At 34.6% G+C, this 27,391-nt stretch overlaps 1 protein-coding gene across 1 annotated transcript in view; it reads right to left on the reverse strand.

Moving 5' to 3' along the window:
• Positions 1-10,538: 10,538 nt before the first annotated feature.
• LOC136027889 (queuosine 5'-phosphate N-glycosylase/hydrolase-like) overlaps positions 10,539-27,391 on the reverse strand; it is a 49,256-nt gene continuing 32,403 nt past the window's right edge. Inside the window, exons 4-6 of the mRNA XM_065705315.1 lie at positions 24,807-24,921; positions 14,378-14,448; positions 10,539-10,798 (exon numbers count right to left, since the gene is read on the reverse strand). Coding sequence (XP_065561387.1) covers positions 10,590-10,798; positions 14,378-14,448; positions 24,807-24,921 — 395 coding nt within the window. The 3' untranslated portion in view covers positions 10,539-10,589. The remainder of the gene's footprint in view (positions 10,799-14,377; positions 14,449-24,806; positions 24,922-27,391) is intronic.

Here is a 27,391-nt window from a genome sequence, read left to right on the forward strand (position 1 = left end):
TTCAATGTTCTTGTTAGTTTTTGCAGACATATCTTCCCATTCTTCCAAACTTTTTTTGACTGCCTAAAAACACCTAAAAAGCATCTTGGGTGTTCTACCTTTTACATCTTCACTAGATCCGCCATTTTCGTTAATAATAATACTGAAGTCGGAGAAGCTATTCACTCGACTAGTTTTTTAATAAGTAGCTCAATACGACTTGATGCGACTAAATCCTCTCAACAACCTGGTTTTGTAACTTGAACTCTCAACACCTAAAAAAAAAAAATCTTTCATTTCATTAATATTTTCATCTAGAATCCTCACATCATCTGCACGATCAAAGCTTAGGAGAGTTTCAGCTTCTCATTTGATACAATCTTCTTCACTAGTCTTTACTTTGTTTCCTAAAAAGCTTATCAAAGTAGTCCATTTAATTGGATATAGGACAAAAAATAGATTTAAACTTCTGATTCCACACCATATCAACTAATAAGCTTACATACTATCTTAAAGGTAGCAGTATTATTTTTGCATATAGTTTAGAAAATTCGAGTTTGTGGGTATGGGGTACTGTAATATGGGGGTTAAAAATAGGGTGGTGTTTCTTAGGGTCAGCCTGACTAATTGTATGGGACGTCTTATTGGTATAGGTGAGAAGCTTAAATAACGATATAGAGAGGTTTGATATAACATAGTTACTTTTGTTGAACTCGGCGCACAACGGTAAAGAAATATGGAAATATGTATACCACTGGAATTATACGTGCCACAGCAAAGAACCGATACAATATTACAGTTACAAAATATGAGACATTAAGGAACTTACAATATTCCAAAGTATTCTTAAGTAAAAAGGACCAGTTGTCAGCCAAGCAGTTCAGATAAAAAAGTTGCAAGATACCATGAAATGTATCCTTTATACTTTAAATCAACCATGTCTTTCCTGGCCACAGAAGAACATAAGCAAGGAAATGGTTATTTCTCAATTTACTTTCAAAGCCTACACATACCAGGATTTGTGGTTGATTTATGGTTAATTTCCAAACTTTTATCTTAGTACAAAGTGGTATTTCAAAACTTCGTATTTGTATTTTACGTCTTAATATATTTGTTCTACTAAAATCAATTTTGATGTAATTGGTCAGCTTACTACAATAGTGTTAGGCAGTTCAGCGTTTGACAAAACATACAAGGACATAGCCTTAAAAAAAAAAAAAAAAAAAAAAAAAAAAAAAAAAAAAAAAAAAAAAAAAAAAAAAAAAAAAAAATCACTAATGTTCTTACAGCTGAATCATATGTCTGATCACAATCTATAAAAATGAAGACTAAAAGAGCTAATGTTCTGGTAATTCTAAATTATTAACCAGAGTGAAAATTTACCGTTGAGGCTTTACCCCCACATAACCCCTTCTAGTCTAACAAGTATTGTCAAGCTGAACAATTTGGTTCTTACAAAATTTATGCTCATACCTCTGTGAAAAAATGGAATTTTGATACCAATAGCTACATCAAAAGAATCGCATTTCAATGCTGATTTTAAATATATAAGTTTCATCAAGTTTTTTTGACAAACGCTAAAGTTTTTTACTGTTTTAAAAAGCAGAGTTGAGAGAAAGAGTCAAACTTTAGCGTAAAGAGCGGGGCGTTGATGAGGAAGCAGCCCCTTTCATATACGAAGTAATTTCTGTTCGTTTTAAGTTATAATGTCGCCCTTACTTCCATCTAAAAAAACTTGTTTTTTTTTCATTTAATCTCTTACAAAAGGTCCTAGCTAGAAATTTCTAAAAATTAGTTCAAAGACTTTTCTTCAAAATAGTTTGAATAATCTTCATCAATTTATCCCTAATATTACTCAAATCTTTTGCCATCATATCAATACCTAATACTTTGTTTTTAACTCATCTTTGCCAAATATACCCTTCAGGCAGAGGAATGAAATAGATTAAATCGAGAAATAAAGCACGACAAAAATCCTTGAAACCAGCTGGTTGACACAAGAACTAAGCTGGTCAATCTCTGTCCATTCTCAGATAGAAGTCAACCAGGGTTGACATACCCTTTTTTCAGGTATAATTTTGTTACATTTCTAAAAAAGGAAGGGACTTTTTTTGTATTTGGGTTTACCAATGCTCTTATTAAATTTCATAATTTTCTACAGTTACTTCCACATGCCTGATATCGAAAAAATAACCGTTTGGTTCTTCATAAAACCGATTGTAAAACATTATTATACTTCTGATACTTATCAAATAAATCTAAAGAAGGTCTTTCAAGAAGGAGTGCCATATTTTTCTTTTTTTATAATTCACTGGATTGAAATGAAACTTATCCATAATTTCACAGGAATATGTTCTTTGATTTATACCGCCTGAGCTCGATCTAATTCAATAATTACAGTCAAACACAAAAGTAAATGCATTACTATATTATAACTAATTAAAATCCAAATAGATTAAAAATGAGAACAGGGCAACAAGCAAATGACTAATTTTTATCAAACATATGGCTGATTGATGAATGGTGCCATCTCAAACATTTTTACAAGAATTAAAAGAAAACCTATCATTTAAATCAATATAATATGTCTTTTTTGCAAAGTTGTTTTCATGCTTTAACACCTTCAGATATTTGCAAAATTTAATTCAGCATAATTACTGAAAATTTCGTGGTAGCATAGTGCTCGGCAATTTGGGGCCCAGGGATTGATCCTTGTTGCCGTTTTAATAGTCTATGCATAAAAGAATCCAAAACTGATCATTCGATGATGCGCCCCGCCGACAATTTCCCCACCGCATCCTGACAAGAGCACTAATGAAAAATTTTTCGCATGGCCTACTAAGTTGCAATAACCTGTTTTTAGAAAGATTAAGTTTAGAAACCAGTTTTACCAAAATAAAACAAAAACTTTATTCCTGAAGCCTAACTATATCATTTTTTATTCTTAGAAACATTTTGCTAGAAACTAATTCCAATATGCTTCTAAGCAATCCCTGATTCGTTTCTTCCTACTTTCAAGAAATGTATTTCAGGACATAATCAGCATTAACTCAAAGGTCATACTTCAGGTACTACTATTAATAAGATATGCAATGAAGAGCATCCCCTTTTGAATTTCTGCAATATAATTACAAAAGCTTTAACCAATCAACTTCCGGCCTTGTCTGTCGATATACAGCATAGACAAAATTCGACGATCTCTATGGAGACGTTCATAGGATACAAAAAAAAGATAATAAAGCAGTTACTGGTGCAAACCCAAAGCTACTACTGTTGATTCATTTATACACCTGATAAACACCCATTTTGAAAGAGTTGCCGTCAATTTTGAAAGGGCCACTCGCTGTCACTGCAGCTATAATGGCAACACTCCACCACTGCTTCTTTTCAGTGTTTCTACCACTATTTTGAACACTAAAGACACCGCTAATATAAGCTGTTAAATAGGACAAATTTTACTGTCCTTTCAGGATACAGATCATATGTACTATTTGTTTTGTCCCATTTTCGTGGCGTCGACAAATAAAACACTCTGTTGCATTCTTTTGCTCTTGCCAACAGCCAAGCTTGCCAACAGGCAGCTTGCCAACAGCCAAGGAACGGCTAACGAATCTTAATATCTATTTTACATATATGTTTGAGAGAAGACAAATAAGTGTTGTACGCTATATGAAGCGTACATATAGCGCTGAAGATATGTTTCACTTGTCGATACTTCACCATATACCTATATACGCCTCTGATTAGGGGCAACCCAAAAAAATCCTTTTCTTGAAGTGTTAAAGAGAAAGTACAATTAATATCTTTAAAGTAAATAGCGTGGTAATTACCAGGACAAGCTTAAAATAACTACTTGAGTCTTAAAGCCTGTACGAAAAAGAAATAAAAAAAACAGAAAGAAGAGTAGATGGAGACTGAACTATAGTAAAAACAAAAAATAGACATTCATCTGACGGTGGTATGTAGCAAATAGGAGATAGAAAGAGTTTCCAGTGAAAAGTTTAATGATGATGTTTCTGATGGAGGAACTCATGAGAGTAAAAGAGTAACATTATTCAATATTACGACAGTGTTAATCAAGATTTGTCCTGGCCAAATCATTAGCATACAAAGCTTATAAGCGAAGGTTCACTTGTTTGAATCTAGGTGGTAGCTATTTTTAAAGACAAGGGCTAGTGGGGTTTCCCTTAATAGAGCCTCGGTTTTAAGTTAGTACCTGGAAGAATCTAGGTAGAAACACTGGAAGTATCAGGTGGTTTTTCTTTAACCAAGCATAGTACTCCCAACCAGGAACGGAGCAAGGTCAGCACCTGCTCAGGCGAATCTTATTGATACGTATTAGACAGTTTGTTGACGTTACTCAGGCTTCCAAAAAGAAGAACAGAAGAAAACCAAAAAAAAAAAAAAAAAATGACGCATTATACGTTTGATAGTAATTGTCAAAACTTGACAAAATTAAGAGGTAAAAGAGAACAGAGTAAATGAAAAAAGAAAAGCCAATAGTAAAATAAACTGAGCATTATTTTTAAAACAGTAAGACTCCAAATTGTAAAAATTTGCTTCTTTATTAATAGCCTACTGTTAAAGCATACACTGCACCAGCACCAAGCACCATAGCTCCAGCACTAAACAAAACCAGTCAAACACCCGAACAATACCCATTGACCAATGAAGGGTTGGCATGGTCGTCAATAATTCTAAAACTGCAACTGTTAATACCTCACTGTAGCAACAAGCCACACGAGGCCAACAGAACTATGCAGACATATCTTCCAGCCCAATTTGTTCAAAGCTCATTCTTTATCCAATTTCAAGAAGTTCAAATTTCCTTTTTAATCTATCTTTTGACTTCTTCCCAACCCGTTTTGGGAGGGCCTGATCTCCGTTGGGCCAAAGATGGATGTCCAAAAATGACATTCTGTCGTTATTCATCTACAAAACACGTTCTAGACATCTCACTTCTCTTTCATTATAGCCCTATAAAGTTGAACTAAAACTACATTTTGAAATAGATCATTGAAATACATGCAAGAAAAATTTGCAAATAGTTGCAATGTAAAACATTTAAAAATCTTCCTCTGTCTCTGAAACAACCAAATTTTCTTTTGAAGCGGGAAGCTTCAAAAGAAGCTTCCCATTTATTTCTGAATTAAAGCGGAATAGTTTTGGGCATCAAGTCATGACTAAGTGTAGAAAAAGCCAAGACAGATAGTCTAATTGAGTGAGAAGCACACTTGGCATTAATTACCCCCTTATTACCCCCTTATAAAAAGGAGTTTAGTTCATTTATTAATATATATTCTTCCATGCCATCATTGCTGGGGCAGTTATTCATAATAACAAGCTTTTATTTTTTCAAAAAGAATAACATTGGTACGAGCTTAAAAGACGTTCGAAGTCTAAGAAGTGCCGACGTGAAGACGTACGAAGTTTAAAAAGTGCCGACGTGGATTCAAATCACGAACTGGTTGTCCTGTGGTGGCGCAGTGGATTTGACCTTAGCTTGGTAATACGGGACCCAGAGATCGAATCACGCTTCAGGAATGCACTGCAGGGCCGACGCAAGGACCTTAGTAGTCAAGAAGCGTCGTTAATGCTTAAATAATAAAAAAATCACGAACTGGTAGTAACGACACTAAAACTGAAACTGAAGTAAAATAATCAGAAACAAAAGACACAAATGCTCACAAGTTTAGACGTATGCAAGTTAGTCGACAAAAGAATCCAATCTTTCTCGACTATAATACTGGGAACCTCAAAACTACCTTTGATCCCTGTTGCATGAACAGCAAAGTGGATTCCGGCGAAAAAGAGAATTATCATTACTCTACGTACAATGCTAGAGGAATCTAATAAATGATGACAGCGCTTGTACATACTCTTTGTGGAGTTAGAGAAATTATTTTATCCAGGGTATCGTCAAACCCTGCGGATATCTTAGAGTTCTACGGCATAACCGAGAAGCAAGTCCGTCTAATAGTTCCCATGTACGAGAGATAGAATGCTGCGTTAGAACCTCTGATGGCGACACACATTTCTTCAAAATAATGACTGGCGTCAAGCAAGGCTGTGTCCTATCACCTTTTGTATTCGTTCTGATTCCAGACAACATCTTCAGACAGATAAAAGGACACATAACACGAATGAAAGCTTCTTCATGACGTCAATTTTGCCGATGATGTCGGGCTCATAGAAGCCCACAAGTACAAGCTTCAGAAATCTCTGAACGAATCCGTAAAAAATCAGAACAGCTTGAACTACACATCAACGCTCTAAAGACGAAAGCAATGTCAATTAGCAGTCCATCCATGAGAACCGAAATAGGAGATGAATAAACAGAATAGGTGACATGTTTTAAATCTATAGGCAGTACAGTGAATTCCAGTTGCGACTCTGAAAAATAACTGCGAAAAAGAAAAATAATTTTGAAAAGACCTTGGTACAAAAAGCCCATTGATAGTAAAAAGATTTCTTGATGCATAATAGTTCCTTTATGTAAAAGAGTTCTCATTTTTGGCTGATTAGTCGACTGAGCGTGCATGTACTTCGCTCCTTAGGTTTATTCAGTGGCCCTTAGATTCCGGGTTAGTTTCTGCTGGATTATTTTTTTTCATGTAAAAAAGGAGTTTTATTTCTCATTGCAAAGAATAATTTTTTCAAAACTTAGTCACATCAGACTTCATGTAAACTCTTAGTCTTAGACTACTTTTTTTGAGTAAGTAGGTCTTTATTGGCGATAACCGTTAGGACTTGAAAGTCTAAATTGGATTTTCAATTGGATCAGCCATGGGCCTGACATTTCTTTTAATTATGCTAATATTTATGTATTAAATATATTCTGTCTAAAATTGCATGGCTGTTTGTGTTTTTCCTCACGTAGTGGTGAAAAGATCCCGACATGACGCTGATTTATTGGCGAGGTACCACCACTGAAAGATGCACCGGGGGTAGAAATTTATCGAAAAATTATTTATAGAAATTTTACAGAAAACTGAAAAAGATAATGTTTCACAAAATAATATGGTATATGATCATATTAATAGAATCGAAGAGAGTGAATGGATATAAGCATCCACAATAAGATTTAAAATTTGATTCTTATAGGACTAATGAGGATTATTCTGACGATTATCAAAGATTTTACGTTTAGGGCACTAACATTAAAGCGTTGATAGTAAAACTATTGTTAACTATAATGACTTTAAAATATTATATCCATTGTTTTGATGTTTCAAAACATGTAATGTTTTGCATCTGGATCAACTGCTCATATAGAAATTAATCTTTTAAGATGATAAGCCTAATAATCCATACAACATTTACTGCGTTATATTTTCAGAAAAAAGCAAACATGGATGTCATTGATCATAAACTACAAGCTAATTTATAAGTTTATAAGTTTTATATAATCTATAATAAAGAGGTTGAGGTATAATTTATATAATTATATATATAAAGTTTAACTATAGTTAAATTAGATTACAAATATAAAGTATAATAATAATAAAAGGGTTATTATAATTTACAATAAGCGAGGTGTTGAAGAGGGGACAACACCTTTATATAATTTATAATTATATATATGATTTATAAGTTTTCCGATTTAGAAAATTTATTTAATAAAATCATCACCTAATAAATGGAGAAACTTTTAAGAGAAATTAAAAAAAAAAACAAAGTACAATTAAACCCTTAAAAAAGAATACTTGAATTTAGAAATTGAATACGAAATTAAAGCAATGAAATTTGTAAAAACTAAATATGGAAATAAACTCGTTATTGCTATTAATTTTAAAGGTGTAATAGTTGCTGTCTTTACACCAAAATGATTTGATTCTGCAGCAGCTGATTTTGAAAAGAAAAAAAAAATTAAATAAAGGTATGATTTTAATGGTTATTGAAAGAAAAGGGAAAGATAATAATAATTATCTAGATATTGATATCGAACTATCCACTAAATAATAAATCATATTAAATTCTTATATTTTACCAATAGTATAAATAAAGTATTGAATATAAGTAAAATATGCATCAAATTCTTATTACACAAGACCTGTTTTGATCTTAAAGCTCATGATGGGAATTGTAAAAATGTAGAAAATTTTTATTTAAAATGGTGTGAATTCAATTGAAAAGGGTATAAATTAGACTGATTTATTGAGTGGTCCAGCTCCTGTGTTTCTTATACTACTGTTACTACTACTAATAACAATACACTATTACTGCTGCTACTGTTCCTACTACTACCACTACTACCATGATGCTAGGACAATTAAGACTAAGCCTATGAAGGTAAAAATTTGACAAAATTTCGAGGGGGACTTTGAACTAAATGGAAACACACTATGGGCATGCAGGTTGTCAAATGGGTGTATCTCAAGAGTGGGTTTGGGTATTCAGCTAGAACTTTCAGAGAGTGCTTAAAGGGGAAGATCAATTGACAAAAAGGTAATATAAGTGTGTCACAACTAACATTGCTACCACTGTTACTTTTCCTAATATTACTACTGCTACTAAATTATTCCAACTACTGCTTCAATTGAAAAACTTTTAAGGCTTAGAGCATTAAGATGAAAAGGGCGTAAAAGGGGGTCAAAAGCACACATCAGCAATATTTTGGAACAGCTTAACGTACAAAGGTGAAACTTCCGGGGCATCATGAATGGGTTCTTCAAATTATCAAAATGCAAGATGTACATGCTAGATGCCATTACCGTTATTAATACCTCTGCTGCTACTGTTAATAATACACCTAAAACAACACTACCAGTGCAAAAACTTCTCCTATTACAACTGCAACTACTGTGATACTAGTACTGTGAAGGCTAAGTCTATGAGGGCAAAATGTTAAATTTGAATTAACAAAAGACACTAGTTGCATTTCGATTGTCAAAGGAGCGTGTCTTAAGAATTGATTTGTATATTAAGTTGGAACATCGAATGTTCAATTGAAAAAATCAAGGGTGATATGTGCATACTGATACTTCAACTATTGCTACTACACAAGCTAAGAGTATTAAGTTGAAGCTTTCAAATAACACTTAGGCAGATGCTGAAATAAATAAAAAACAACTATGATCATGTAGATTGTTAAAAGGGTGACAAGGCTATTTCACAATTTCCACTTGTATTATTAAATTAGTCCTTTCAGGGTAAGTTGTGGCAGATTTTGAACTACCCGGAAGACACTATGTGAATACTTTTAGAACTACTTCTACGGTTACTGTGACTCATGACACTAAGGGCAATAAGTTGAAACTTTTAGGGAACGTTAGGGGGATTTTGAGTTAAACGAAAAAACTATGTACATGCAAGTAATAAAAGGGCATGTAGACAATATTTTAGGCAATGATGCTCTACGATAACTGGTAATATCATTGATATTACACAGGAGCTAATTTGATTGGAAATGAAAAGTTCTAGTGGCCGTTTTAAGAGTGAAAAATATGAATGGAGGGCAATCAGCCTTCCAATCCTTTTCCTTGAAAAATGCAACGTCAACATAAAATGAACAGAAATTAACTAAAAAAAAGAAAAGTAAAGAACTTCATTAAACCTAAAATGAGCCTTAATAAAATCAAATAATCTACCAAGCGTAAACTGCCATAAAGATTCATCAATAGATAAATGAAACAAAACGAACAGAAATCCGAGTCAAACCCAAAATGAACAAAAGTCAACATGACTAGGGCTCACGACCCCTATGTCATCTCAAGGCCAGAATATAATATGCACTTTACTGAAAAAAAAAATCAATTTCAAGGTTTATCACTTTTATAACTTTGATAATTCAAAATTATGAAGATTTTAAGGAATAAATGTGAGCATATGTATATTAAAATGACAATACACATTCATTTGATTTTTTTTTTTAGTAAAGTGCAAATCATATTCTGGAATTGAGAAGGCACAGGGGTTGTTGCGAGTCCTGATTTTGTTAATTTATACCCGTTTGACTCGAGTTTGACCAATGTTAGACCGTTTATGCCGAGTTAAACTTGGTTACATATTGTAATTTCTTTTCGTTTTGGGTTTCAACTATTTACTGATGCGGATCTGTCGTAGTTTTACGGTTGGTAGATTATTTAATCATGCAGATCATGTTAATTTCTGACCGCTCTGAGTTTGACTCGGTCATTTCTTGTAATTTCTGTTCGTTTGTAGTTTCAATTATCTAATGATGCTGATTTTTGGTAGTTTTACACTTGGTAGATTATTTAATCATGCAAATCATGTTAATTTATACCCGTTTTGAGTTTGACTCGAATACTTATTGTAATTACTGTTCGTTTTGGGTTTCAATTATGTATTGATGCTGATCTGTGGTAGTTTTACGCTTGGTAAATTGTTTGATTCTATTTAGGCTCTTTTTTGGTTTGATGTAGTTCTTCATTTTTCCTTGAAAAACTCATTTTATGGAAAATTTTTATAAATTAACTAATAATAATAAGGTTGTCTTGGGAGTCAATGTGTAAAGTGTTTCTGGTAACCTACCCTGTATAGTCCTTAAGACAAAGTTGAGATTACATATATCGACTTAAGTTAAAACAGCTAAGTACTTTAATAAGTTTTGTTTTGATATATTTCAAAAAACTAATTGACTGATGAAATCAATAGTAAATACATCTTGTTCTATGGAACGGAATTTTCTTTAGTTCTTCTGCAAATTTTCTTCTATAATCCCACAGAAAGAAATCAATTGTAGCACTGTTCAATAATATACCTGATCTTCTCAGTTCTTCTTTGACCAGCTCTATGGCGTGAATAGAACAGCCTCGAATCTCGACTTCGTCTTCAGATCCATTTGGTAACTCCTGGCCTGAAATAAATTCAGATACACTTACTGCTTATAATAGTTTCAAGAAAGGATGCACCGAAAAATTACCAGAGAGGGGGGAGGGGGTCAAGCAAACAGAAACATGTTCAGAGGGGTTCAGGTTGATAGCAACTTTTTCCACCATAACAGCGTTATTTTTTCAAAATGAACAGAATTATACATCCTTTCTAATATAGTCTTCTAAAGGGATGGTCTTGGGGTTTAGGCCCCAACATTTCCTCCCCTGTGGGTAATAGTATAACTTTGTATAAGTTGCCTTGACCATTCTTTATTTCTGTGTTTTATATTTTGCTGTGTCTGAAGGTTTCCCCACTATTTTTTATTTTTGTACTTTCATACGAATCACACCGATTAAAGTGGTTTCGCTCTAACAAAGTAGTTTAGATTGCTTAGGCTCAAATTGCATAGGAATTTTGCCCTTGCAAGGGAAAGTTAGCAGGTTCAGATTGTCTAATTAAGCTTATCGTGATAGATTATATAGTTTTCAGAAAGGAAACTTGTTTCTGAATGGTGCAGTGTGTTCAGCTGACCAATCATAAACCGCTTTTTAAGCTCCTCATGTTGTTGAATAACCAAGTGGAGTCACGCATAATTTAGCTCGTAATTTTGGTTCTTAGATAGCAATATGATTGGCACATTACACTTTTCGTATATACATTTGAAAGTACTGGGGAGGCGTTAGATATAGGGGAGACGTAGGATCTGCCCCTAATCATGTATCGCACTCACAGCCGGAGGTGAAGGATTAGGAGACCGGTACCTGCGCTACAAAGACCTACAAATAGTCAGCATGATTTTTTTTTTTTTTTTTTTTTTTTTTTTTTTTTTTTTTTTTTTTTTTTAATTGCTTTAGAATCTAATTCAAAGTCGATATATTCTAAAGAAAACTGATCTGTTTCTGTGGATGATTGAATTATGCAGGCTTATCTTAGTTTAGAAAAGATTTTTGAAGAACCAAAATTTCAGCAGAGGGGCATACTGGGGTCAGGAGGGTGAACCAAGGTCTCTGAGGAGCAGTTGCCCTCCCCCCTGCCTCATAGCAAATTACGCCCCTGCTTGTGACGTATTGCAAAGGCAAGTGTAATGTAAGCTGCTTCTAACTGCAAGAGAGAAAAATATACAGAGAAAGGAGAAAAACAGAGAGAAAAACACTTTTTGTAAAACGCCGAACACTCTCAAGTTCCTGAAAAACCAAACAGAATAGAGAGCTTACCCAATTCTAATGCTCACTATTGCCAGTGTATATCTAATCATAGTAAGTGTTATTTGATACTGCAAGTTTGTAAATATTTCTTACACTTTTCAGGAGGAAAAAGTATAGCATCATTATATCATTACTAGGCCATTTGGGTTAAGATACCTATTAGCTTCAATCATGGTAGGAGCAAATCCGTTGAACTACCACATATAATCCAGAATTAGAAGAAGCTGTTGCCAATGACCAAGTTGAGGTAGCCAAATGCCCAATACATTTTTTTTTAAATTGGGGAACTAAAATATTAAAACCACCGAAGTATGTTGATTACAGAAGTATGCTGTCTGATGTCACATTTAAAAATATCCCATAAGTATTTTGAAATAAAAATTACAATTTTTTTTTAGTCTTTTTATTGGGGGTGGGTAGGAGAGGGGATGGAGGGATTTCTTTCCATGCACTGTGCCATTTAAAAGTGATTAGATTTTCAAACATAATATAATAATATTGAACCAGCAAAATACGGAAAACTTCAAACTGTAATTAGTTTCACGTGATAAAATATGTGAAAACCAATATTTGGTAACTACAATGACTGAATTACAGCAAAATACATTTACAGTTGGCAACAGTTCACAATACTATAAAACATAGCATTGAGCCGCTAATGATCCCGTACAAATGTCCTAGGGAGAATTTCTACAGAAAGAGTGAGTGAAAACTTAAAATTCGTGTATAAAAGCATTGATTTCTCAAGCCTTAAGCAGGGACTCTGTACTCAGCAGGGACTCAGGCACATGAACACGGGACTCTGTAGACACCACTAGCTAGTATAGGGTCCGTTTTATCCTTTCCCGAGTTGAAAAATGTTCAACTTTTTGTTTAGTTTTGAAAGAAACAGAGAGATTGTTTTTTTAAAACTTTTCCAAGTTTGTCGTTGAGTTCCGAGACGTATGGTAATGTAGTGAAAGTTGTTTTCTGCATTGCCAGTGTAACTGAATCAAGGGGGACGGGCTCCCAATTTTCCTGTTTTACCTTTTTTAATTGTCTATCTATTATATTTCAATGAGATTGATTGGGTAGCCATTGCAGAATAAAATATCTTTAACATAATCTAACTCGGATTTTACATGATTACGTGAACATATTTTTAGAACCTGTCGACTAAAGAAATTACTACCCTTTTTTTACACAAGGAGGGGGATTTGACGAGAAATGTAGATACCGATGATTATGGGTCGGTTTTCTACATATAGAAAATTCAAGGCTAGGAATATTTTTTATAATTAAAACATCCAAAAAAGAGAGCTTTCCTGAATCTTCCAGTTCTGTTGTAAATTTAAGATTCGAATCAAAAGAACTCGAAAGTGCCGAAAAATCTTTTTGAGAGTCCTGACCATGTTCCCAAACAGAAAGAATATCATCAACGAAACGAAACCAGAGAGAGTTTTTTATGGGGAAACTATTCAAAGCAGATTGTTCTATGAAATCCATGTAAAAATTTGCCAAAAAAGGAGACAAAACAGTACCCATGGGTAGGCCCTTGACCTGAAGGAAAAATTTTTCTCGAAACATAAAATATAAAGAGAACTTGTTGCAAAGACGTACAAGCGTCATTATTGTGTCAATTTCCAAGGTTTTATAATCTAACCCAGCAGAATTTTCCTCTAATTTTCTTTGTAAGGCCTGTTCACATTTATGGACATCGCATGAAGTGTACATGGAAACTGCATCAAAACTAGATAAGACAGTTTTTTCTGTTATACTATGATTTTTCAGCTTCTCAACAAGATCTATGGAATTTTTTATATAAGATTTCTGTGTTGTTAGAAGAGACTTGAAAATTGTAGCTAAGAATCTTCCTACACCTGTAGCTGGAGAACTATAACATGCTACAATAGGACGTAACGGAGTATCCTTCTTATGAATTTGAAAAGTGGAAAGCAAAGACGATGCTTGGAGGTCGAAAACTAGTGGAGAAAGTTTCAGGATTACTATCTAGCTTTCCTTCAATTTGGAACAGGAACTGGCCCTCGTCATTCGTACCACAAAAATTTTCTATCACAAATGTAGCCTTCCAAGTTCTTCGGTTTGAATGAAAATTACACAAAAATGTGGTTTCAAACTTCCATAACCTGTTTGGATTTATTTTCCAAAAAGGTGGAAAGCGTTTCCAAGTCACGAAAAAACCGGAATGGAAAATTATTCTTGCCAGTCCTTAATTATGGAAATACGTGGAAAGTGATTCCAGATCTGCTTTCCAGTTTCCAAAAACTGCCCTAAAAGTGGCTTCATTGTAAATTGATCGAAGCACAAATACGTAAATCATTTTTAATCAGTGTCCTGATTAAATAGAATCTACTCACCTTCTTCAAGTTTTGATCTAAGTTCCTGGGAATATTCCATGCATCCAAAATACATCAAGACTTGTGGTACCCTAAAAACAACTATCATTAAGATTACTTTTTAATTTGATCAACACAATTAAAATAGTCTGAAAATTCCAAGGACAGTGAAAACAAAGTGTGGTTGCAAGAAACCCTACTCAAACATATACATCTTAGAGAACGCTGAAAATGCTTACTTCAATTTTGAGCATAAAACACCTCCATATTCAGTTATGCTGTTCATGGTAATTGCTGGCGACTAAATTAAGAAAAAGAGAAATTACACTAAACAAATTAGTACAAACTAAGCTAAAAACATATAGCAATCAAAATGAGGTGCTGTCACCTTTTAAAAGCGTAGTTGTCTTTGCCAATCACAAGATTTTTAACGTTAATTTTTACGTATAGAAAGCGTTGTCAAATTTTGTCAGTTATTTTTGGTTATTAATCTTCAGTGCTCAACGTGGCAACACTGTCGAAAATGTGACACTACAGAAAAAAAAACATAATTTCGAAATAACCAAAACGAAAATTTTCAGGAAATCCTGAATTCAGGTATGAGTAAACCCAAGATGGATGGAGGGGATAAGATGTATTTTTATTTGATATGACTGATACTTAAAATCTCTCTAAGCGGTAACTTTGGACTCAATTTCTCATTTATTTTGTGAGACTATAATTACTCTTTTCTTCTTGTTATCTGTATTTCTCGGGTCATGGATGTCCAATTCTTTTCAATGGCATATCCATGTGTTTCATTGAATCAATGCAAGATTTCTAAAATAAAGAGAAGTCGGCAGTGTCAAAGTCATCAATCTTAGGACATTTGAAGGGAATGAAAATTGTTATTGATTAATTCAAAGATGCAGCGTCTAATGTTACTTCATATAAACTGTACATATAGGCAAGGGCGTCGTTTGGGGGGGGAGCAGTTGCCACCAGTGGCGGATCCAGATGGGGGCACTGGGAGGGATGCGCCCCCTAACATGTTGGTGGATTTTTGGATAACATCATGTTGTCATATTAAACATCATATTTTTCGTAAAGGATGAACAGCTTTTCATTTGGTATCAATATTTTTACATCATTTTAATTTCAACAGATTTATTAGAACTTAAACCCTCAGCAGATTTTAGATTAAATTTACCACCATTTCCACAACCTAACTACGGCTTATAATCGTTGATGTTACCTTTAAATTGCTGGCATTTCTTTGTTCGCAACTTTACTGGAGGAAAATATTTTGCCCCCCCTAAAAATATCCTGGATCCGCCCCTGGTTGCCACCCAATAATGTGGAATTTTTGTTTATATATTCCATGTTTCTTGAATATCCAGATATGGACCGCTCCCCCCCCCAATCAAAATGTTGGAGATACGCCCCTGCATAAAGGTACATAAGATAATTTATTCTCATTAATATAAATACTTTTTATTTTGCTTCTTTGGTGTGGGAACATAAGGTAATTAAATATTTAGTGCAACTGATATATTGATGACGTTTGCTAAGTTGAATTCTAAATTGAACAAAAATTTTTGTCTGCAGTTAGGTCCTTTAAATCTTTTTGTGAGGTTGTTTTGACCAGTTGTTTCTTTTTTGTTTCCTTTATCATTAAAACATAAATGACTTTAAAAGTAATTTTAAATAAGAACAAAGTAGCCTATATTTAAAATTTAAAGAAAATATTTTCACCATTAGATTAATCATTGAGACGGCAACTCGTTCGATACGAAGCACCCTGGTGTCTGTATTAATCAATTTATTAATCAAAAATAAAAATTAATCAAAAAATTAAAAAATTTTTATGCTATTAAAAAAAGCATAATCAGTTACTTAGTTTCGACTGAAAAGCATAGCTTGCGTGAGCCAAAAAGCAAAACAAAGAAGAAAGAAAAAATTAAAACCAAACTAACAAGAAGAGCAAGAATAGCAAGAACAGGTGAAAATGAAGACGATAATATAAAAAACGAAAGCAAACAAACACAATTAATAAATCACAGAGACGCTAAATCAAAATAAATTTGAATATTAATATTGGAGGGAAATTTCAATATATTGTAAAGATTTACATTTTAAGGGATAAGCTCTCGAAAAACTGTATTAAATTTAATTTTATTTTATTTAAAAAAATGAAAATAAAGACGGTATAGTAAAAACAAAAGAAAACAGAACCAGTGAATAAATCATACAGACCCTAAATCAAAATAAATTCGAAAATTAGCACGGGAGGACAATTTCAAAATATTGTCTAAATTTTATTTTAAGGGACAAAAAGCTCTCAAGATTTTTTAGAGTTTTGGGAAGGGAATTCCAAAGCATGATAGAAGCAAAATTTGGGTATGGGTGAGCAAAGCTAGCATTCCGGCAGGGTTGGAGAAATTGGTTTGAGGATGAGCTGAGGGGACGTCCAAGATTCACAGAGGAGAAAGGAGTGTAAAAAGGTGAGGAGTTATCGGGTAAAACCCTTCGACGGGCAGTGTATACAAGTGTTAGGTTAGCAAGCTTAATCAGATTTACAATTTCAGTCAACACAGCAGTTGTATATAGATAAGAGGTAGGCTACCTTCGAGGAAGCCTGAAAGCAGCCTTAACAGCTTCATTCTGTGCTTTTTTCAATAGTTTTAGATTAGACATGCTTGTGTTACCACAAACATTGCAACAGTAACTAATATACAATAGAAGAAAAGCATTACATATCATTAGCAGAGTTTCATAGTGAAAAAAGCTATTAGTTTTGTAGGGGATAGCTATTTGGCGAGAGAGAACAGAAGTGAGATAACTGGCGTGTTGTTTGAACGTGAAGCTAGAGTCTAGGCAAACGCCAAGGAATTTCGTCATCTCTGTCTTAATAATTTTTTTGTTATCGGTAAAAAAAAAATTAAGCTCCTGCTGGGTTATCTTGCGATTATTTTGGAAGAGAATGAACGACTTTTTATAGGCACTCACTACCATGGAATTGACGTTGCACCAGTTTTGCACACCTTTTAGCACCTCATTTGTTTTAGTTTCCAATTCAACGTTGCACCAGTGTTGCACACTTTTTAGCACCTCATTTGTTTTAGTTCCCAATGCAGAGGTGGATTCAGCAGCTATAAAAATGTTAGTTTCGTGCAAAGATTAAAAAGCGCAGATTAAATGAGAGGGTCAATATGGCGCACAAGATCATTAATGTGCAGCAAGAACAGAAGTGGATCAAGGACAGAATCTGAGGGAACACCAGATAGGACCGGCGATCGGGTTGAATGTGCATTCCCTGCAGCCACGCACTGTTTCCTTTGTAATAGATATGACACAAACTAATTATGAGGTATCCCAAAGATAATAAAATTATTTAACTTTTTTTTATTAGTATTTGGGCAAAACAATGTCAAAGGATTTTGGAAAGTCCAAGAACAGACCAACGACAAACACACCCTAATGGATGTGCGTTCTAATAAACTCTGTCAAATCAATTAAGGCATAATTAGTCCTCAAACTTCTTTGAAAACCATACTGATGCCTAGAAAAAACATTCATTCACACCGAGAAACTTATAAAGACGATTGTAGTTTAATAATCGTCGTATAAATACGATTGTAGTCAAAATAATTCTCGTTAGTAAAACGTAAAAGGCTTGTCAGTGTATTTCTATATTTACGACGTTTGACTAAATCAGTTGTATCATTAACTTAATGAAGATCTATCTTATTTAATGAATATGTAGTTTTTAGAAAAAAATCCTTTTATTTTAAACATTATGCATTTAAAAAAGGATTACATATAGAAATTTTCTTTAAAATGAGCCCAGAAACAACTCTCTATGATGTTCAATTGCCCCGCTAACAGTGAAGAAGAAAACAACAGATAAAATAGAGAAGACACATTCCCATTCAAAAGTACAGACGACAGTGCTTCCCATTCAAAAAAAGGGATTTTCTTTGATGTTCAAGCCAGGAGCGCTAGTTACTTTAATAGGGTTTTCGGTCATGGCAATTCCAATGGTGTACTATTTATTTCAATCCGATTTGGTTTCAAAATAATTAATTTTGGTTTAATATTTGTCGAAGTTCGTCCTTTACTAGATTGTAGCTACTGCTGCAAACATTTTCACAGGAAAATTTCTTTAAATGTGTACTTTTTTTGGGGTTTATGCATTACTGAATGAATATATGCATCCGTATGTGAGTACATTTGTTCATGTTTATTTATGTCTATGTGTTTCTTCTTCTTTTTCTTTTTCTTCTTTTTCTTTGTCTTTTTTTCTGTTTTATTCCGGTGTTTATACAACTGTACAGTTGTATAAACACCGTTTATACGGTGTTTACACCGTTTATACGTTTATACGGTTTTTTAGTTGTATATACAACTGTACAGGTATACATAAATTATTATTGTCCAAGCCCTTAAATCGTAAGAGCTATGCTCGGTTTTCATGATTATGACTAACCCTGTTTAGGTTCTCACTAAAAACCATTGGCACTAGTCAATCCATCCGAGCCAATACTTCTTAGTTTCTAAAATCTGCATAGTAATTCATCAATTTCGGTACTCATAGAGAAGTAAAGTCAGGAACGGCGCCATCAAATTCCAGAACTATATGACGACTCATAAATAAAATAGATGACAGAATAGTATCTCCCTATAAACAAGGCCACGTAGAACAGCCACGAATAATTTTTAGCAAAAATAAATATTTAATTCTTGCAACTTTATTTTTGCGTTCCTAAGAAGGAGGGAGGAGGTATAGTTTGCATATAAATTAATATATATCCTTGGTTTCCTTTAAATCCCCCCGAGACAGGGGGGGGGCTTTCCCTGACGTCTGATTTCCTTGGAAACAGTTCTAGCAAGTAAGAATCCACTGGCAAACGTGTATACACGAATGTACTACTATGATATCGATTTCTTGTTTTTACGACAACCGAAATCAAACAGTTCGTGGAAACGAACTTTAAGTAAGGAGCAACCCGGCTCAATAGTAACAGGAATTCTAAAAAATGGAGTTTTGATACAAATAGATATATCAAAAGAATTGGCTTATTATATTGATTTAGAATATATAAGTTTCATTAAGTTTAGTCTTACCAGTTAAAGGCTATGAGGCTGAGAATATTTGCCGGATTTTCTAAGAAAAAGGGGAAAACACACCCTAAAAGTATTTGAATCTTGATGAAAAGCACACCATCAGATTCATAGTATCAGAAAACCCTTGTGTAGTGGTGTCAAGCTCCTATCTGCCAAAATGTCGAATTTTGTATTTTGTGCAAGAAGAAAGATCACGTATGCGTGTTTTTTTCTTTTGTTGTTTATTTTTCCAGGGGTGATCGTATCGATCCAATGGTCCTAATATATCGTGAGAGGGCTCAAAAGGCTCATACGAACGGGGATGGAAGGGGAACCTGACCTCCTCCCCACCCCTTTTTTCCCAAAGTCGTCCTATCAATACTTTGAGATAGCCATTTTGCTCATCATAGCTGAGAAGACCAATAACCATGCCTTTGGATATAACAAGACTCCCCCAGAGCCCCAGGGGAAAGGTCTAAATGAAATTTGCCCATTTTTACAAATAGGATTTGTTATTGTGAAGTATGTATATATTTTCGGGTAGGGGGTCGAATATTTAGCAGGAGGATTACCACGGGGGAATTTCCTATGAAGTTTACAGGGTGGGAGCTTGTTAAGGGAAATTATACATTATACTTGCGAGAATTCCTATACAAAATTCTTTTTTAAAAGTCTTGCTTTCTCTTTTCCTTCTCAATTTTGCGCGTGGAGTAATTTTCACTGCGATTGAATTGTCTAGATGATATTTCCATGGGGAGGGGGATTTCTCCGTGGAGGAGGGGCCAGATTTCCTGGCATTACTTAAAAAAGATCAGAAATTAAATTAAAAAAAAATTTTTTCGATTGAAAGCAAGGAGCAATATTAAAATTATTACGTGTATGAAGGGGATTGCCCCCTCCTCAAGAACTTGCTCTTTACGCTAAAGTCTTAATTTTGCCCCAATTCTTTAAGAGCGACTCTTGAAACAAAAGGTTTTTTCGATTAGAACATTAAGAAGCTTTTTTGAAAGTAATAAAAAACTTTAGCATAAAGAGTGAGATGTTGAGCAGGGGGCATCCCCTCCATACACGTAATAATTTCTGTCCGTTTTAAGTTTTAATGCTGCTCCTTACTTTTAGTTGGAAAATCTTAATTTTTTTTAATTTGATTTACAATCGGCATCCACTATTTTGGTTACTTTTAAATGTCTTTGGTACCAAAATTATCAAGCTACAATCTTGGCTTTAGTCTCAAAAAGTCAAAATCCAGACAACAATGAACCAATTTTAATACCTTGGTTATACAGCCTTTTATTTGCAACGAGAGTTTCTTGGTTTTTCCTAGATGTTTTCATTAAATTAATAACAGAAAGAGGCTTTTTAAAGAATGTTGAGATAGTATTTTTTTCAATATAATTGAAAGACCTGGAAACTATGTCTTTGAGGAATGCACCCCCCCCCAGAGCCATCAGGGCAAAAGTTTTGAGTTACGTCTTGGGGGTTTATAAGGTATATATAGAAAAGGTGATCGTAAAAATTTCGCCCATTGGATTCGTAATTAGTAGTTCTAGTATCCTTTTCAAGACTCAGAGTGATCGGAGGGTGGGTACCCCCATCCCCCCCACACTCACACCGCGTGTTTTCCCGAAATGTTTCTGATAGAAATTTTGAGATGGTTATTTGTTGTCGTAGAAGGCATCTCATTCAATTGGAAGTTTTAAGGGCCAGTGCCCTTTTAATGGTTGAAAGTAGTTGGATTGCAACTAACCCCCTCCCACACTAATCATTTCCCCAGACACATCAAATAAAAATTTTGAGATAGCCATTCTGCTCAACGTAATTGAAAGGACCAGAAATTGCGTCTTTGAGGATACCCCCCCCCCAGCGCTCAAGGCAAGGTAAGTTATTCCCTGGGGGCATATACGGAATACATAGAAAGGTTGATCGTAAAAACGCTGGAGGGGGCTCGGTGCACTGGTAATCAGAAGTTTTAGTGCCCTTTTTAAGATTTAGAGCGATACCCCCCCTCCAAACCTCTTATTTTCCCGTAAATTTTCCCGTAATGTAATCTAAAGTAATGGAAATTTTGAGGTGGCCATTTATTGTAGAAACTTTGAAAAGGCTCAATCCATTGAAAATTGAAAGGGCTAGCGCCCTTTTCATTAGTAGAAAGTCATTGGAGGGCTAAAGCCGCCCCTCCCATGCCCACCAAATCCCAAAATACATTTGATAAAAATTTTGAGATAGCTATTTTGTTCAGTGTAGTTGAAAGGTCTGGAAATTATGTCTTCGAAAACCCCCTACCTTCTCAAGACAAGAACATGATTTGCACTTTAGTGAAAAAAAAAAAATGGTTGCGGATAGTCAATTTAGTACACATACTGATATATATTCTTTAAAGTTTTAATAATTTTTAATTTATTAAAGTTAAAAAAGTCAAAACAATTTAAACTTATTTTGTTTATTTAAATCATATAATAAATAAGCAAAAATTAACATGAGTAGGGCTGACAACCCCCATACCTTCTCAAGACCAGAATATAATTTGCACTTTATTGAAAACAAAATACATTTAAAATATTTTCACTTTGTCTTTACTTGCTTAAAATGTTTTTACTAGAAAAAAATCCAGTCAAAATTTTGAGACAGCCGTTTTGTTCAGCATAGTAGAATGGTCCAGCAACCATGTGTTTAGGGATATTAGGCATGTCAACCCCCCCCCCCAATCCTACAATTGGCCCATTATGCTTTAAAACTAAATGTTGGTTCAAAATAAATCAAAAGGCATTGTGTTATATGGTTGCCAATAAAACACCTCAGCAATATATCGAGAACGATTTGGGGTACTGAAATGAAATTTTGGCGATCCTACCATTAATACTTCTGCTCTGACAATTTAAATGAATTAAAAGACTAGGTTTATCCTGGTTGTCAAAGAGCATAGATTGAATCTTTTGGAAATGATAATAAGGTTTATTTTTAAGGTCAACAAAAGAAGCTATAAAATTAAATTAAAAAATATTGTTTATTTCAGAATTAAAAATTGTTGAAAAAGTTCCTTCAACATACAAATATAAACCCATACTATGGATTCTTATAGAAGAAAACTGAAAAGAGATACAATTTTTTTTTCTATGAAAAAGACTATGTCAATAAAGACCAACAGAATCCATATATATATATATATATATATATATATATATATATATATATATATATATATATATATATATATATATATATATATATATATATGTATATATATATATATGTATATATATATATATATATATATATATATATATATATATATATATATATATATATATATATATATATATATATATATATATATATATATATATTGAAACGTACACCCAATAAAAATACTTCCTAACGTGGCCCTTATTGGACATAATGTGCCTTAGGCTTGAGATCCCTTACCTAATTCGATATTTCAACGGAATATATATAAATATTGTAATAACTTTAAATAAGTTTAAAGTATAGTCTATTCACCCCAAGTTTGGAGATGGCACCCTAGGTATTAATCTCGAAGTTCATGGTTTTAAACCTGTTCCATTTTTTCCTTATACTAGTCAAACTGTTAACAGTGGTTTTGAATCGACACGACAATTCTTAGCGGATGATCAGTAGGTAACGATCTAGCTTTATCTATAGTAAAGGTTAGAAAAAAATAGCAAGCTGCCCCCCAATTAAGAGGGAACATGTCTTAAGTAAAGATTTAAAGGAAATCTGGAACTTCAAGGAAGAGGCTAAAGAGCAAAGCTTTGAACAGACTGGGGTGGAGGGAAAGTGTGCCCAGCTGTATAGACGTTGGGTGGTTGGTGCTGCAATGAGTTGTTACTAGTTGTGGTACTACTTCACTAGTTTACTAGTAGTTTATTAGGTAGGTACTTACTAGGTTTACTAGGTAGGTGCTAGTAGTTTACTAGTAGTCTACTAGTTTACTAGGTAGTTTACTAGTTTACTAGGTTACTAGTTGTGGTATAGTATGGTATGTGGTATGGTATGCAGAATGTCTTAGTTCATCTGGTAAGTTTTCTTTTACTTCTTCAGACTACGGCCACTTTCTCAACAAACTAGTTTAACAAAAGAAGGTGAAATCACACTTCAGACCTTTAGAAGAGGAAGAAAAGGCAAGGTGTGTTTCTTGTGAGGCTGTTAAAGTGTATTTCCGGGCAGAAACCAGGTTGTTTTTATAAGTATTCCGTTCTCTTAGGGGGAAATGTAGCGTAAAACAACAATTTTATTACTAATATCCCCATTTATCGAGAGACCATTAATTACTAATATCCCATTTATCGAGGTATGCTCTTTAAGTCCATAGCCTTTAGTAAGCAATCATATTTGCTCTCTCGTGAATGATTTCATGATTTTTTTCAATGCTGCACCTAGAACATAAAAAAAGGATAAAAAGAATTACGACATTGGGCTTTACAGACCCTACTGGCAGTACTAATCTCCACACTTTGACCCTTCAGCCAGTAAATGCAATGAGGTGCTGTGGGCAGAGGCACCATTTGGGGGGGGGGGGGTCAGGGGTGGGCAATTGCCCACACCAGATTTTCCAGGTGGGGCCAAGCTTCCACCACAAAGGGCACTTTGCCAGCCATAATAATTCATTATGTCCAACATAATCCATTCTGTCCAATTAATTTGAAATTACTGCATGCCTATTAACCAAAGAGCATAATTACTTGACAACCCTTGGGGTAATTATGCTATTTGCTATTAATTATTGTAAACTTTGAAAGTAGGTAAGATACATACTAAAATTCTTGAGTTCTGTCAAATGCCCATTTCCTAAATGATTACGCGACACGAAGTGAGTCAGGGGGGCCAAGATGGAGTTTATGCCCACCCCAAGGTTTGGTCCAAATGGCGCCTCTGGCTGGGAGCCAGACATCCTGTGTTTTCACACCCCTGGTTTTGCTTAATTTAACCGTCACTAATGTTATCCTGTATAGGCTTCAGGGCAAGTGTAACAGTGGTAAATGTCACTAATGACTAATGTCACATTAGTGACTAATGTCACTAATGTCACTAATGTAAGTGTAACAGTGGTAAAGTGCTGATTAGACTTAACGAATATTTGATGGTCAGGTAGTTACTTCAGTATTTGGTGGTACTTACTTAAGTACTTGGTGGTAAGGTACTGAGAAACTGGTACAGTACATGTAATATTCCAGTGAAAATCAGGGCATGCGTTTACTAGTTTTTCCTCTCATCATTTATCTAATAGCTAGGTAATTTAAATTTTCGTTGAATTTTGGAATTCTTTTATGTAAACAGTATAATATAATATTGTAAACGTTAAACGGTGGATATAATGTTGGTGTAAGGCAAAAACATGCACAATTACCTATAATCGGCAAACATGGTAATCTCATCAATATCCTTGAAATAGCCAAGTCCTTTTCCATGAAATAGGCCCCAAATATCAGCAGTTAGTATTTGAACTCTCTTCCATATACAAACTAGTAAAACACAAATAAATATTAGGAAATGGAGAAAAAACGTGTCAAAGACAAGAAATTGCACTGCTCCAGCAGTTGAAAACTCATAAGTTGAAAACTAAATAATTTCTCCAAGGGGTAATTTGTTCTAGGGAAAATCCCCTGGCAAATTTCAACTCCACTAAAAATTACCCCCGGACCATTTCCCTAAAACGTCTCCACAGGTAAAGTGGAGTCGCCAACGAGAAAGTAAGACAAATTAAACGAATTTCGTATATGAACTCTGCCTATTCCCCCGTGTAAGATTTCCCCTGAAAAACTCACCCCTGGAAACTTCCCCCCATAAGAAAAATTCTACTCCTAGAAAATCCATCTTCAAAAATCTCTCCCCCTCCAAAAAATGTCTGTATACTTCCGATTAACAACAAGAGCCAAGAGCTCATATGGCTCTTGTGACGAGGTCGGAAGAGCCAAGAGATTTTTCCCACCAAGTCTCATTGCGATCTCTCCACTCTAAGCGTTTCCCAAGACTTCCAGGTCCCCCCTCCAATTCCCCCAGTGTCACCGCATCCGGTCATGATTTGAAATAAAAGCTCTGAGACACGGGATCCTTCTAAGTGTCAAATTTCATTAAGATCCGATAATCCTTTCGTAAGTTATAAATACCACATTTTTTTCTAATTTTGCCGAATTAACCGTCCTTCCACTCCCCCTCCCAGATGGTCAAATCGCAGAAGCAACTATTTCTAATTTACTCTGGTTGGGTCCCCAATACACCTGCCAGGTTTCAACGATCGCTATATTGATCAAGTATCTGGTTTCGGATCTTCTTCATGTAAAAATTTGGGTGGTCCGAGATTTGAACCTGAGGTGTCTTGCACCCCAAGTGAGAATCAAACCATTAGACCACAAGCCATACTTAAAATGAATAATCAATTCTGTTAACGGTAAATAAAATTCTTCTCAACTATCTTGTTCGCTCACCCCCCCCCAAGATAGTCGAGTTGGGGAAGAAACTATTCTTAATTTAATCGAGTCTAGTTTCTAATACGCCTGCCAACTTTCATCGTCCTAGCTTATCTGGAAGTGCCCAAACTAGCAAGTTTCCCCCAAAGAGAGCAGATCAGGTCCGGGAATGTCAATACCGTATCTAGTACATGTGCTTATTCTTCCCACCAACTTTCATCCCGATCTCTACACTCTAAGCATTTTTCACGATGTCCAGTTTCCCCCTCCAATTCCCACCAATGTTACCAGATCCCAAACTAGGAAGTCTCTCCCGCTCCCCAAAAAGAGCAGAACCGGTCCAGGAATGTCAATAACGTATCTAGGACATGTCCTTATTCATCCCACCAAGTTTCATCCGTATCCCTACACTCTAAGAATTTTCCGAGATTTCCAGTTTCCTCCTCCATCTCTCCCCAATATCACCATATCCGATCGAAATTCGAAATGAGAGCTCTGAGGAACGAGATACTTCTAAATATCAAATTTCGTTAAGATCTGATCATCCGTTCGTAAGTTAAAAATGCCTCATATTTTCTAATTTTTCGGAAGTACCCCCCACTCCCCCAAAGAGACCCAATCCAGTCTGGTTATGCCAATCACGTATCTAGGACTTGTGCTTATTCTTCCCACCAAGTATCATCACGATCTCTCCACTATAGGCGTTTTCCGAGATTTCCGGTTTCCCCCACCAACTCCCCCAACGTCACCGGATCCGTTCGGGATTCAAAATAAAACTTCTGAGACACGATATCATTCTAACAATCAAATTTCATTAAGATCTGATCATCCATTCATGAGTTAAAAATACCTCTTTTTTCTAGTTTTTCCGAATTAACCGTAATACCAAGTGCCTATAAAAACTATATATAAGCAATGGGCAAATGTCATAGCTTGCAGCCCCCCCAGATGGGCTATGAGAGGTTATGTCATCTCGAAAGGTATAGTTATTGGACTTCTCAACTATGGCAAATAAAACGGACCTCTTAAATTTTGATCGGACGACTTTAGAGAAAAAGGGCATTGATATCTAATATGTTGATTCTGATGGTGCCATTTTCAATAAAAATCATTGAAATTTGGTGTAATGCCTATGCAGACCTTGCAGCTCTTGATGGGTAGAACTAAACTTAATGAATTTTTTGTATCAGGAATCAGCATAAAAGCCAATCTTTTAATGCATCTATTTTCATCAAAATTCTGTTTTTTGGAGTTTCGGTTACTATTGAGTCGAGTCGCTCCTTATCTACAGTACGTTACCACGAACTGTTTTATTTGTTACTATGAACAGTTTGATAGTTGGCAAATTTATCTTAGCCCCGTTTACGTACCTTTCATTCATCATGATTTTTCGTATTTATTACACCATTAAACTAAAGGCCGAAAAATGCCCATTGTTTAGCAAACTAATTAAGATGTTCATAGAAAACTTGAAAAGACATTAGGTCACAGAAAGCTTTTCTATGCATAAATCTGCAAACGAAAT

This window comes from Artemia franciscana, chromosome 6 (genome assembly GCF_032884065.1).
Source record: "Artemia franciscana chromosome 6, ASM3288406v1, whole genome shotgun sequence".
Taxonomy (NCBI): Eukaryota; Metazoa; Arthropoda; class Branchiopoda; order Anostraca; family Artemiidae; genus Artemia; species Artemia franciscana.